At 39.3% G+C, this 15,560-nt stretch overlaps 1 protein-coding gene across 1 annotated transcript; it reads left to right on the forward strand.

Annotated features, from left to right (window-relative positions):
• Positions 1–29: 29 nt before the first annotated feature.
• LOC111846355 (uncharacterized) lies at positions 30–3,443 on the forward strand. The gene is made up of 9 exons (XM_023816463.2): positions 30–724; positions 822–914; positions 1,076–1,180; positions 1,368–1,477; positions 1,561–1,752; positions 2,202–2,364; positions 2,495–2,660; positions 2,822–2,916; positions 3,030–3,443. The coding sequence occupies exons 1-9, from the start codon at positions 97–99 to the stop codon at positions 3,113–3,115; spliced, it is 1,638 nt and encodes a 545-aa protein (XP_023672231.1). The 5' UTR covers positions 30–96; the 3' UTR covers positions 3,116–3,443.
• The last annotated feature ends 12,117 nt before the right edge of the window (positions 3,444–15,560 follow it).

The following is a 15,560-nucleotide window of genomic DNA, read 5'->3' on the forward strand; positions in this document are numbered from 1 at the left end:
TACCTTCGGCAGGACTGCTACCACTTGACAAAGTTTGGTCTTCATTGCACATACTGGCTGGTGAAGGCCTGGGAAGAATTCGTGCTGTCCGCTCTGATGGGAAGGACAGTGAGCACTGAATCACGAGCAGCAATGGTGGGCGACTGGTTCTTTGTCGCCTCTGCCATTGTTCTATGTATACTGTCTCTGAACATGGACACACTAGAGCTGGTGCACAATGCAGGCTTCCTCCTACTCACCATCTCCACTGTATCCCAAATCCCTCTTGATGGGTACTACATCTTCTTCGGGGTGGCGTGCTCCATCTTTACCATGATTTCCCTCTACGGCACCTTCACCCGTCTCATCAACACCATTGCAGAGAAGTCACTGATTCCAGTAGGACCTCAGCCTGTCTCCACTGAGCACCTCCAGAATACACTGGACTTTCTGAAGAGAAGCAAAGGCACAGTTGAACATCAGAATCCATCCCATCACAGTGGAGCAGAGCTACCCGATGCTCTGTTCTACATTACCAATGGCTTGGCAGCTATGTCTGCCATCCACAGCATCTCAGTGGATCTATCCTTCCTGCATCTAACTGTGCCTTGGGTGCTAATTGCAGGAGCAATCATCCAGGTCTACGTGAGCCGACTACAAATCTATGGAGGCCGGCGCTTTGGGTCAGTCATTCCCTCCTTCTATGCAGCTATCTGGGCCGCATGGACATGGTATCGGTTTGCAGGTGAGTCCTGTGTTGGGCAGTGGCGTATTTTACAAGAATATCGATGTCAATATCAATATGACAAACATCAACTAACAAAACCTGCTGCCTGTTGTAGGTCCTTTGCTGGGTATCACTTCTGATGCTGCCTACGGCTTTACCGCTGGGGCGATTGCCTTCCTGGTAGCAAATGGATTCTTAATGCTTATAGGTAAGCTTTTTTGTTTGCAGACAATGCAGTGGCATTAAGCAATGTGCCCCATTTTCAGTATTTACGGTACGTGGCGTGATTGTTGGGATTTACTGGAACAGTGCTTAGAAAGACAGACGTTTTTTTGCCATTAAGATGGTCTCCGCCCTCTCTATACAAAGGTGCCTACAGGAATCTCATTCTGCTTTCCACGACTACTGTGATGGAGGTCATCCTGGTGTGTTTCCTCCTTTCTACACTTGGCAGACTGCCCTACCAACTGGAAGGTAAGGAGTGCAGAGATTACCAAGTGGGTGCATGACCATGATAGCAGCAAATGTTGCACATAAGCCTGGTACAGCAGTTATCCTTCCTGTTTTCTCGGAGATGCCTTCTAGTGCTGAAGCCCGGGTATGTCGCACATTTGGATATGACAGGCTGCTCAATAACAACCTTGGATGGTTTTCTTTGCAGTCGCCATGCTGTCAGTATTCTCCATCATATGTTTTTACGGAGCTCTGGCCTCCCTCGTCAGCTGCATCTTCTTTGGAAACCTATTGCCCCTTGGGCCCGCTGTCTTCAAGGTGAGTGCCTACCGAAGTCTTGTCCAATTTGATTGATTTCTGGGGCAAGGAAACCCGACAGGTAACCCCACTGATCGTTCCAGAACGCAAAGAAAATGGAAGCAGCACTGGATCTTCCGTGCCCCCTGGCCGAGTCTCGACTAACGAGTGGGCTGATCACAATCGCTAATCTTCTGGATCAGAGTGGTGTGTGTGGCATCCCGACTGACACTGTGTATGCTCTGGCGGCCTCCTGCAAAAACCCTCAAGCCATTGAAAAAATCTACAACATTAAGGTATGGTCAATAGGAGAACAGAACAAATGAGGTCTATGTAATATACATATTGCTATTGCTGACACTTATAGAGATGCCCTGTTGGAATTTTTGTATCACTCAAACCATTGATTGTACTACATTGATTGTTTACATTTCAGGTAAAGCAGCATGGATGTAAATCAGATGAGAGACACTGAAACTGAAGTTTCATATATATATCAATGTTTTCCAATCAAGTCCTCGGGGACCTGCAGACAGTCCAGGTTTTTGCTCTTACTGGGAGCTGGGAAGGAGCAAAAACATGGACCCCTCTGAGTTCCTGAGGACCAGATTGAGAAACACTGCTATATATCCATTCATACATCTTCTGCTGGTTATCCTGAGCATGGTGGGGGCCGGAAAGCAAAGGGCACAAGGCAATTCCCATATACGTAGGTGTATTAAAATTTGAGTGCTTCTACCATCAGGACCGGCCAGCAGAAAAGCCCATCTGTATCTGCATCTCCAATGTGGAGCAGCTGGTAGCAGCCAAGCCACCCTTCAGCCCCCTGCTCTGGGAATTCATGAGAAATGTTTACCCAGGAGGAATCAGTTGTATTGTTCCAAAAGGCGACTGGCTCTTCAAGCTGGGTAAGATTAATCTAACACTGCCAGCAATTTACTTTTCATTTTCACATAGCTCTGTGTATTGGTCTTTAAGGGACATATAATATTAGTGCTAACTCTAGAGCTAATATTAAGGGAACTTGTAATTGTGTAGGTGTTGGGCCAGCTTATGACCGCGTTGGCACCAATGACAGCATCATGATCCGGGTGCCTGACCACACTGTGACAGGGCACCTGTGCAACATTACGGGACCCCTGGCAATCACGTCAGCCAATCCCAGCGGCGAGCCCGACAGCACCCACCATGACATGGTTATCAAGTAAGTTTCGACGAGTTCCCAGCATGTGTGGCGTTAACCTGACTGCGGTGTTACTATTATACTAATAGTCGTGTTTTATTGTGGTTCAGTCAGCATGCAATTTGAGAAGAGACCTAAATTCTCTTCTGAAAGAGTTCTCTAATAATATCTCCAATTTGTAGCCGCTTAGGGCACAAGATTCAAGGGGTCCTCTGTGATGGAAAGTCCAACGAAGTAGTTGCATCCACTGTGGTCAACTGCTTGAAAATAAATGAAGGTAAAAACTTATTACAATGTTGCCCTCTTAACCTGAAATGGTGTCTCCACAAAAAAAAAATCCCAAAAATCCCAGTGATTGACTGGTATTAACTGAGCTTTTCATGATTACAGGTGACATTACTATTGTGCGGGAAGGATGCGTACCAGCAGCCAGGGTGAGGCAGATTTTTGAGAAGGTTAAGAACAGCGTGGTGTGAGAATCCTTCCTCGTTCCCAGCTCAGAACACATTAATTCCCCCTGCCTTCTACTGTATGCTGTTCTTACAGTTCCAGTCATTCATTAAAGAAAATCTAAGATCTGTAAGCTAATTTTTTGAAAGAATGGTTTTTACTTGTCTTGTATTTCTGTATAGATGTATTTTTGAGTGTAAAATGTCAATATGACAAGAAGGATGAGCATTTTAATACACTGTTAAGTCCGGCTGCATGTAAAGTACATTTTATTTATCGTTCCAAATGTCTGATTTATGATAGTATTAATGTCATTGCTATTTTTTCAGTTATGTTCAAAAAAGGTAATTGTGTTTAGTTTAAAAACTTGCATCAAAACCATATAAATCTCAGTTGTATGTTACCAACACACGTACGTAAACCTATGATGATGTAAAATCTATTTAAAGGGATACCTTATTTTCTAAATGTAACGTTTGTTTTGTGCTTTGTTGTACTATTTATAAACATGAATGAAAATATAATGATCTCATTTTTGCCAATGGCTGCCTGTGGACCTAAGTAAAGTCATATAGGGTTTAATTGTCATTAATTATCATCTATATAGAGGAGTATAGTAGCAAGTGACAAAAGACAGACAAAAAGGAGTTATGCACATAGACTTATGTGCAAGTAACAAAACAGTGCACAACAAGGGGTTGAACATACTGTAATACCACACAAAACCACATATAGTACAAGTCAAAGATGAGACAATATACAACAACACATGATACAAACACGAAATACTACAAATACAAACAACAAACCAAGGGAATCTGCAGGAAAAAATGAAAGTATGATTAAATAAATACTAAACTGTAAGCAATAAATCAGAAGGAGTAGGGCTAAGCGTTTGCTGACCTAACTTCCAAAGATTTCTTTTGCATGCAGTAATTGTATAATGAATGGTCTATTCTTCCTTTAATTGTTTTGACTGATGTTATGGCTGATAGGTGTCACACACCTATATCTTTACAGATAGCTACTGATGTGACTGATAGATGTCCAACACCTCTGTAGACAAATGTGAAATAAATGGTTAGTCCTTGTCCCCCTCAGGTTGCTCCATAAATAGAAATATGAGTAGGATTTTGTGATTTTGTAAGTCCTAGTAGAACTTGGTTTAGGATTTTCTGGTTTCTCAGGGTCCCAACATATGGTTCTCAACCCAATTTAATGGTAAAGTGCCATACACACAATCATGATACAATCTAGTCTTTCTTTCTGTCAGGTCGTATTTTAGATTTCTGCTCTATGAAATGTATCATAACAAATGATGTTTTACACTGAAGCATTCAAGCAGTGTCCTGTAACCTAGATTAAAAAAAAACCAACAAATTAAATGATTAACTTAAAAGAATAAAGATATGCATTTAACTGAAATAAAACAAAATTCAATTCAATTCAGTTCAATTCAATTCAATTCAATTCAAAAATAAATAAATTATATATATATATATATATTAGGGGTGGAGCCGAACCCGAATACGGTATTCGGAAAGGCACAAATAATGTGTTTTTTACGAATACTTATTTCGAACAAATACTTTAAAAAATATTTGTATTCGGGAACAAGAAAAACTTTATATCAAAAAGCTGCGTTTCCTCTTGAGACCGCAGTGCATGCCCGGATGAGTGAGTGAGTGAGTTCAGGAGTCGGGGGGGGGGGGAGTAAAAGAGGTAACTAACACAGGCTGCTCCACACAGCAACAGAGAAGGCTCGGCTGAGCGAAAAAAAGACTTAACTGTATCACTATTTTTGTACCTTAACTGGGTTCCAGAGGCAGTTTATAACTTTCGGGAAGCGGAGTTTGATCGGGAGATTATTCCATTACGCTGCATTATTGACGTCTGCAGTCAGGTGCTCTCATGTTCGCTCTGTTTACGTACTGTAGCTCTGTTAGCTCGGTAATTTAGACAATAGGCTGTTGACAGAGTAACTTTAACGTTTGGTTAAAAAGGTTAAAACAATGCTTGTGTAGTTGTGTCGAATTGTATGCACTTGTAGGAGTTATATGGTACGTTTAAGTTACTCTGTCTACTGCATATCCATAATTATTATAATGGATATAATTAAAGAATACTTACACTGTAACGTAAATTAGAAGTGCAACGCAAAAAAACTGGATTTTTACGCCTATTTTGAATTTTACTCGAATACAAATACAAATACTTTTCCCCCCTCAACAAATACAAATACAGATACAAATACCGGCTGCTTTGCACACCCCTAATATATATATATATATATATATATATATATATATATATATATATATATATATATATATATATATATATATATATATATATATATATATATAAGGACCATTGTAATTTATGGATACTTATTGCATGATGCTCGAGACACTTATTGGCTTTACAGGTTGGTAATTTTAGAGATTGAAGCATTCTAGAGAATGACAAATTAGAACAAAGGTCTCAGGGAATCACCATAGTGTGTTGCAGTCAAAGTCAAAGCCTAACTGATTGTTAAAAACCAGTTTAATTGCCTTAATAAATACTGTCTGATGTAAGATTTTGATACAGCCATACCTCCAATGTAATGGTTTATTCTTCCTATTTCGAAAGTATTAGTCACGAAGGTTTATAGAGTGCATTGTACCTACTGATGCTACCTTTGTACAAGTTACAAGCCAAGGGAATAATAACAAGATTCTTTTATCCTTTAGAATTACCTAACATCTCAATAGCAAAATGCAATCAAAATAAATCCAGCAGAAAATCTAATATACTAGCATACATATAATATGAATTGATGCTTTATTATTATGCACAGTGAGAAAAAGGTGACTGCCATTTCTCCATTTCTGTTTACTGTCTACATCTCTGACTTCAAGTACAACTCAATGACATCATCTGCAGATGTTCTCAGATGACTCTGCTCTTGTGGGGTGCATTAGTGAGGGGAGGAAAGACAGTAAACTCATGATTAACTCAACAAAATGAAACATCTAAAAGCTAAGCATCAGTGAGACCAAGGAGATGGAGGTGACGGTGTTATTCTCCCCTGTCCCCTGCCATCATCCTGAGCGAGCATGTCAAGTAGGTGTACCTCGGGGTACACCTGAGATGTGCTGCAAACATGAATACCCTGTACATCAGTGTTTCCCAATACGATCTTCGGGGACCCACATGCTGTCCAAATTTTGGCTCCCTCCAAGCTCCCTGCCAGACAGTCCACATTTTTGCTCCCTCCAAGCTCCCTGCCAGACAGTCCCCATTTTTGCTCCCTCCTAGGTCCCAGCAGGGACACCCAGAACTGTCTGTGGGTCCCTGATGACTGGATTAGCAAACACTGTTGTACAGGATGGGACAATGTTAAGGAGGTTGGATCCAATGATGTGCGTGGTTCTCTGCTATGTCGTGTCATTGGTGGCAATAGCCATTCATTACGCTGTAGTGTGTCGGGGCAGAAGACACCAGAAGACTGAACAAGCTACTCCAGATGGCGCTGCGCTGGAGATCAGACTTACCTCCCTGGAGGAGGTGCTAGATGGGGGGATTCTGACCAAGCACTCAGCCATCATGTGCACCTCCTGTCCACTCCATGAGACTTTTATGGCAGATAAATGCTTACAGTGATTGACTTTTTCAAATTACGAACAATTTGAGGGAGCTAACTAATTATTCCTTAATTTCTTCTGCCTTGCTAGTTAACTACCCCCCCCCCCCTCCCCATGACCCTGATTGGGTTAGACATGTTGACAGTGGGTGGTTGACAAAGGGATTTCAGACAAATTCATGATGGCAAGTCACTTTAAAATGTTAAAAAGCGACAATCATGATGCACCCATATGATTGCAGCTTAAAGGGTAATTTCTCAGTCACTCAAAACACATTCACGTCCACAACGAAAGTTCAAATCAGGTCACCCACAGATCAACTGTCCATAACGGCACTGGGAAATATAAGAACAAGAAAACTGCAGCAGGTGAGGAACACGGTAAACATTGACACAAAAGTCCTGCTCATGAAGTTCATGAAACTCGAGATAAGATACCAGCTGCCCGAATCAGTGAGACCAAGAAACAAGACGTTGGCATGCAGACCTGCCAAACTGCTCAGGGAACGCTGGCAACCGTGACCAAGTACCGACAGCTCATTCTCACAGACCCAGAGTCTCAAAACTAAAAGAGGTCTGAGAATTACACTGAAAGGGCATTGGTGGGTCTAAACCAGAAGTTATTACTTTCTGTTCAGAACAAGATCATGTTAACATGCCCGATTTCACAATTACTGAAACAGAATCTGTCTCCTGTCCGGCCATTCAAACGCTACTCCTTTCAGTCTGATAAAAGTCTCCATCTCATGCAAATTCTGCAAATATATTTACAACTCGCTTTAATGATGGATCAAGCATTATTAACCCAGATAGCACACATATGTTGAAATGACATTGATTCCATATCAGAAAAAAAGGTTGAAACAATGTTGATCTTCAATCTTTCACTTTATATCAACATTGAATCAAGGTTTTGCCACCATCAATTTTTCAATATTGAAAATCTGACCAAAAATCAATTCAGTTTCAACGTTGATAATTTAACACTGACCATAATTCAACGCATTTAACTATAATTCAACGTAGAAACAATAACATGGTGCTATCTGGGAAATTACATTATATTTGCTGGAATTATCGGTAAGACTTAAAGCCACGTTTTTGGCAATTTAAAAACACATTAATAACACATTATAATACATTCATAGAGCATTATAAACGTGGATATAAATACTTTATAATGCTGTACAAAGCATTTTTAATGCTTATACTGACCATTATAATGCATTATTAAGGTATCTGTAGTGCATTATAGATGAGAGCTTCATAAGACATTCACAATGCATAATACACATGGCTTTAATGTTTTATGCCTTTTGATGAATTTTTATAGCCATGATTATAATGCTTTATGAATGCATTATTATTTGTCATGAATGCTTTCATAAATTACTAAAAACGTGGCCTTAAGAAAAGTGTTACTGAATTACCTAATATAAGCTGATTATACCACTGGCATTGTGACGTCAAATAACTATGATGTGCATGATATGTGTGGAGTTAGTTTTGCCGTTTTGTTTGTTAGTTTATCTGGCTGTTTTATTCACCAAAGCTTGCTACAGTTTTCACCCACTCCTATGGGGTTTTAGACTGACCTCAATTCATGGCATGCACTTTGCCCCTGTGAAATGCAGCAGGTATTGTGGTAACCAGACCTATAATCCCTTCCATCAAGCAAGCATCAACCCTCCCAGGCGGTGGAAAAAGCAATATAAAACAGTGTGTCATAATCTAACATGCTTCCAAAAATCAATGCCGATTTAGTCGAGATGTAATGTGGTTCATTGTCAAGTCCACCCACAGGGTATACATTTTCATAGTTTACTTTGAAAAAATAAATAATTGCTTGCATTAAAATGCTTGTTTATTTTTTCTAGGCTTTCCATGCAGTCCTTCAGAGGGGTTTATAAGTCATTCAGAGGGTTTTATAACAAGCATAGCTTGTCAGAGTTTCTTACGGAAATCTGGAGTGTGTTGTTTGACATGAAGGGATGCCAAAGGCACCTTTTTGTGTAATTGGAAACCTAACATTTCCCAGTAACTGTAGAGCCCACGTGTGTTTTGCAGGATTTCCAAACCCTGCCCAGTCAAGCAGCATCACTTCTCGGAAAACCTCTGCAGAGTGACACACTCATTTCACCTAGGAAATGAAAGTATAAACTTCATGTGTATATTTCATCGAAAACAAAAAACCCACTAAAACTGGCCATCTATTACGCAGACGTGGCATTAGCCAATTAAGTGTCAAAAACTATTTCCAAAAATAAGTAGGGTTTAAATGGTATATTACGTAATAACATACCAGGAGGACCAAGAAAATTGAAAGACAAGCTTTTCTAGATGCACACAAGAGCGTTGGTGGGAAAATGTGATCTTTTTCGGATAAAACAATGTTATTAGGCTGTTTTTATACTGCTTCAGGCGATAGAGTCTGGCTCCATGCATGAACAGTTACTGTGGGCCAGACGCTCCGAGGTTATTCTGCCAGTTTCCTGAGCAACACCAGTGAATCGTCTGAGAATTTAGGGCCCAGTGGAGCACAGTCCAACCTGGATCCATGCGTCAGCTGCCCTAAATCCCCCCCCCCCCCCCCCCCCCCCCCCCCACCGCCACCAAACCACCACCTTCACTACCATTGTCAACAAACTCTGTAAGCCAGTAATGAATTCCGTCTGTTTCCATTCACATTTGGCTATTAATTAAGGCCCTGTTGCCATGTGCCTGTCACCAGGAAAGCAAAACCACAGTGTTTGCCAACAGCCAGCATCTCATGTAAGTCCATATGAAAAAGGCAACTTGAGATAACAGGTGCAGTTTCATTGTTTCCTGCCAATCAAGTGACAATTGCAGCATTACTGGGCTGATGAAGTTATAACCACCAATGCTGTGGCATTCAAATCAAGTTTCCCATAGTAAAGGAGAGGTAGGTCTGCTAAATGAATGGGTACTGATCCAAAAGGAAATGAATCTTTCATAAATTACATGAACAATGTTGTGCAACAGTTAAATTCTAAATGGGGACAACCATCTGTTTGGACCTGATAACCAGGTGGTACAGTAGTACTTTTTCAAGTAGGAGGTTGGAAAATTTCGGTTTCTGAGTTATAAGGAGTGCATCAATACATTGAGATGTGCAATGCTACTAATCTATGCATATCGACGCAGATCATGAGTCTTTTCTTGTCTCTGTGATGACCAATCAGAGCCAACTTGTTTTAGTTGACACTTCTGGCTGCCTGTGTGCAGGGTTTCGTCAGCTGGGGTACAGGTCGGATATGACTTACAGTGCATAATTTACAGTGGAAAACGGTGTCTCTGCCTTACGGCTCAGGTACAGTTCAGTTCTGAGTGGCAGTGGATCTGAGTGCATCTGTATTATCTTGTTGTTGTATTGCCTTGTGTATTGGGGTGGCCAGAGTTCCCAGTTAAGGATCCCATGAGACATGATCATAGGTAATTTAACAGCTTATCTCCCAAGAGCAAAAACATCCATGCATCCCAAGTCCACCCATGCATGGCCACCTATCAGTAAGAGTAGAACCATAAAAGTGCTATTCAGAGTGATAAAATGGGAGATTGGCCTCTCTACTTAGCAGTGATTGAAGATATATTTACTCTGGCAGTAATACTGAAGTAATAAAGTTTTGACACCTGGTATCAGTTCATATTGAAACATATTGATATGAACCTCCTATATCAGGTGTGCATACTGTACTGTACATCAAACCCATGGCAGTTTTGACCCCACTAAAGAGACGTAGGCTAACGGCAGCCTTTATGGGGCAGTGTGTGGCTCAGCAGGCTTGTAATCATAAAGTCGCCGGTTCAAACCCTAAGAATGTCTGTGGCTCCTTGAGCAAGGCCCTTAACTACCTGGGCACTGCTGTGGGTGGCAACCCTTCATGGACAACTTACCCCGCAAAGAGCAATTTGGGGGAGTCATAAAGACAATTTCCCCCCAGGGATTAATGAAGTATCTATTATTATTAAAATGCATCAAACATAGATCATAAGCTGTACAAAAACCTTCTTCGGGTGGATTCGAATTTTGTTTGCTTTTATTTTCAAATTCATCATTTGCTGGTTGTTCGTTGTACATAAGACACAAAGCAAACAAGCAGAGCCAACACCTGTACCGTACCATTTTCATTTTTTTAAATAATGTGAAGCCAATGACTAAAACTGGGGCTGATAAAAGCTGTATTATGTAAATCATTATGTATTCAGTAACCAAACTCAATACTTGTTGAACAACCTGCTTTGTCCATTTTATGGTGCCGTTATTTTATGCATTCTCATTGTATGATTTGCACACACACTCTCTCATGTTGCCAGTCCCCACCCAAATAAATTCATTGTTTGCCATAGCAAAGTGCTTGAATACATAAATACTGATATTTAAAAATGGCACAAATGGCCAATAATAAGGAAACAACTTACACTGCATCCTGCTTTATTTCCATGATACAAACCACATCAGACAGAGACATTATAATTTGAAGAACATTTCAAATGACTTGTCAGGATGTCACACCCATTGCTGTGTTGACCGAATATCTTCTAACCACTTAACCCTGGTCAAAAGTCCTTTGGTTCCATTCATCATAACAAAACTGAAAATATCTGAAGGAGTATGTGTATTTTGTTACCAACAGGAGTGTCACTAGATATTTACAAAAGGGGGGGGGGGGGTCAAAGCCTTTATTAGGGGGGTCAGATGGAAATGTCCCACATTATGTAAACTAATTAGTCTACATTTATTTGGGGGTGGGGGGGCTGAAACACATTATACAGGGACTAAAGCTCCTCCTAAAATAGATCTAAAAATGCCCTGGTTACCAATACATGAGGAATTCTGTTAAAAGTGATGCAAATATTTGTGTATCTTTATTGGCAGAAATAACCGTAAATCATTTATTTTTATTACCCCCTTATCAGATATTGCAGTGGTTTTGTTATATTCTAATTTTAGTATTTTCTAGATTGTTCCTGGTTTTGTGCACGTAGCTTCCTGGATGGGTTCTGCACCCCCGTGACCCTGCTTATTGACCTAGCGGTTACAGTAAATGGATGGATGGCAGCACTGCCTAAGACACACTGGAGATTCCTTAACTCCGACTTCATCCTTGTTCCTTCAGTATTAGACAGCTTTAGCTATTTCCAGTGTGGATTTCAGCAGAGCATCGTTCCTGCTGACAGTGGGGTTCACCCAACGTGCCGCACGCGCCCAGACTCTGCATAAAACCCCTGACCCAGCTGCCTCACCATGCCAGCAGAGGGAAGTTCATTGAGTTCCCTTTTGGCGTTACCATAGCAACAAAATTACATTATGCTAACTTAGGATTGCGCTGATCGCAAGGATCAGAAATGACCTTAAATTAGTTTTAGTTTTATTATCATTCTACAAATAAATTAGAATACAATTAAAAAATTTTCTGTTACAGGATGTGCTATGAAATAACATTCTTAGATAAATTTAAATTATTCCTAACATAATTACCCTATTACAAGGTGTAAGTGTGACCCCCGGTGATGGACTGGTATCTTATCCAGGCTGTAATCCTGCCTTGGGCAAAGGCTTTAGGTGACCCCGATTAAGATATGTGGTTAAATGATTGTTGGATGTTATCCTTCTGTGCAAATTTACTGGAGGCTGTGACCAAAAGATGATAAGAAGGTCGCACAGGCTTAATAATGCTTACCTGTAACGGGAAGGCAGCAAAGAAAACACTTCTGGGAAATACACTAGTCACCGTACCATATAATTAAAAGACAAATGTGGCCCGATAACACAAAGCTTGCCAATAACATGGTCTGCCAAATGAAATGCAAAGCCATTATTGCTGTATTTAAAAGGATTACTACTAACAAACCATGGCAATGATGGCATTGAAATTGTCAAACACACACACACATGCAGGTGTGTAATTATATCTTTGTGGAGACTCTCCATTCTTTTCTATGGTGAAAACTCTAATCCCAACATTAACTCCTGGTCTTTGGTAATATAAACTTAATCCCCCCACCCCCAGCAAAGATGTCTCCAGGATGTCTGTACATGTCCTGTTTACCTTTTAGGGTTGGTGTGTATTATGATTTTGTAAAAAGTAGTGTGATTATGAATTTAAAAAATATTGGCATTGCTGTTGGCAGTGGTGGTTTCATGGTTAGGGAAGCACACTTGTAATAGAAAGATTGCAGGATTGAATCCCCCAAGGTACCGCCCCCAAGCACTGCTCCCCGGGCGCTGAATTAGCTGCCCCCTGTTATGTCATATATGGGTTAAATGCAGAGAACACATTTTGTTGTTGTTTGCTGTGGTGTGTCAACAATGACAATTAATTAATGCCTAAAAAACATTCCAGTAATGTGATGTGTAAGAAAATGAAGTGAGTTCTATCTGTCACTTGTACAAATACACAGACAGGTACATTAAAATGTGTTTCTTTGTTGTATGTCTCATCTAGCTCTCCTTCATAAAGATATTAATACTCATATAGAGGTAAAGCTGGGGGTCTGAGCTCAGTTGAGTTCCTTTCATAATAAATCATTTCTCACAATATTCCCTTTCAACAAAGTAGAATGAAAAATAATCAGTAAAAGTTTTTATAGTGCTAGAAAAAGTAGCTTTTGGAATTATTACAATTAATCTATCTATCTATCTATCTACAGTATCTATCTATCTATCTATCTATCTATCTATCTATCTATCTGTTTGTTTGTTTGTAACTAACAGAAAATAACTGGAGTCACAGATATTGTGCTTAGGGTTGTCTCTGCAAAATCTCTGAATAGGACAAGCAGGTATAGAAATTGTTGGATGGATAAATAAACTCTGTACTCCTAAAAAAGCTGAGTATTGTCCAATGACGGTGTTTGCGTCCTCTCCCACTGAAATATCTTCAGACTAAATAAAGTTCATTCATTTTTGGGGATTGCTAGTTATATTTTGCTGGTTTCAGTCAACTGCTTAAATCCTGTTGTCCTCAAGTGCATTACAGTGGCATTTTTAATAAAAATTCAAGAACTTACATATTATTTAGGGTTATAGTGTCCTCCTCATAAAGTCAGTTAAAGAACAAATGATTAATGACTGAGGATGTAAATTTTTCATGTATTTTACATGTTTTACAATAACTCCTTCAAAGGAGTTACTTGCAACTTGAATGAAATAATAAAACAGAAAATACATTTGCTTTGTTTTCATTTTAAGACCCACATAGAGACTGATAAAATAAGCATTGTTTTATTTACTAGTCTTCATTACCTACTGCAGGGCAGCATGTTGGCTCAGTGGCTAACATAGTCACCAAATTTCTGTGAGACTGGAGGTTTGAATCCCTGCTTTTCTTTCTCTTTGAAGGTCTCCCTGCTTCACATTTTTCCACGTTACTTTGTTTATCTCCCTGCATGGACATGGATTTCGGTGACTTAGTGTTTCTATATTGGCCATAGTACGTAATGTTTTGTGTGTTTATATACTGTGTATATTTTTAAAAATTGTTTGCACTAAGTGTCTTGTTTTGTGCCAGATGTTTGTTTGTTTGAACTTTATATATTTTGCTGCTGTATGCATAAAATTTCACCCTGCGATCAATAAAGATTCTTTTATTCTACAGGTGCCCTGAAATGCATTCAAATCCAATCCAGGATGTTCCCTTGCCTTGTACCTGACCCACACACAGGAGAGATAGATTATAACCTGTTGTATTTTGCTAACTATATAATATCAAACATAGAAAGATATTGACATATTATTAGAAAACATGAATTCAGTACAAGAATTCAGTTCATTTGCCAAGAACGTCAGTAATACATAATGTGTTCTCATATACTTGCCTTATTTTGTGATTCTCTTTAGGACTGTACATAATTTCAATGAACATTCAGTAAACCTATTTAGAGGGAAGGGACCATTATAAATAGCTATCTAGCTATAACAAATTAGACGTCAAATTCCCACCTGGCATAAGGAAGAATCTAGAAATAACATTCAGTCTTAGGTAACACCCATGTTATGAAATGTAATATCTAAACCAACATCATTAGGGGGATATCCAGAGCTAAAATCAGAAAGGAGGGTAATCTTGCTTTACCAATTCCGATAACACTACTGTACATTGTATGACAAAAAATGGGCTGTTCATTCCGGTAATGTGACCGGTGTAGGTATAGCCAGTATAAAAATATCCCATTACCACACAAGACCTGAAAAGCATACTGTACTATAAAGGCACTGAATTGTTGTCAAAGTGAAAATTAGATTACAATTAAAATGCAAATTCGATTCTTTGGATCAATTCAGAAAAGATTTCCTGCATTCCTGGTAGCTTGCTACGGATTTATAATACTCAGACAATGGTTCCGTTGCCTGTTAAAATTCTATTAGTCTGTTTACGTTTATTCATTCATTATCTCAGTTACTAGTTACTAAAACCTATTCCCGGAAGCAGAGGGCATTAGGGGAAACCCTAGATGAGATTCCATACCATAACAAGACACCCAGACACAGACACAAACAATGCATCATGTTATAATAATGCTGCGTTATGTAATAACTCGACAGAATTGAACAAATTGAATGATCATACTAACAACGATGATAATGGTGATGAGATAATAATGATAATTATTATAATAGGGTAATATTAAATTGTCAATATAAAATTATAACGTAGTCTATATATTTGGAACATTTTGTCAAGTTATTACATAATGCAGTGTTATTATATAATGAATTGTTACATGGTGTGTGACAACACATGTAATAACATCGCATTATGTGATGAAAATTTGTTACATTTTGTCAAGTTATTACTCAATGTGTATTAATTATTACATGA

The sequence above is a fragment of the Paramormyrops kingsleyae genome, chromosome 10 (assembly GCF_048594095.1).
Source record: "Paramormyrops kingsleyae isolate MSU_618 chromosome 10, PKINGS_0.4, whole genome shotgun sequence".
Taxonomy (NCBI): Eukaryota; Metazoa; Chordata; class Actinopteri; order Osteoglossiformes; family Mormyridae; genus Paramormyrops; species Paramormyrops kingsleyae.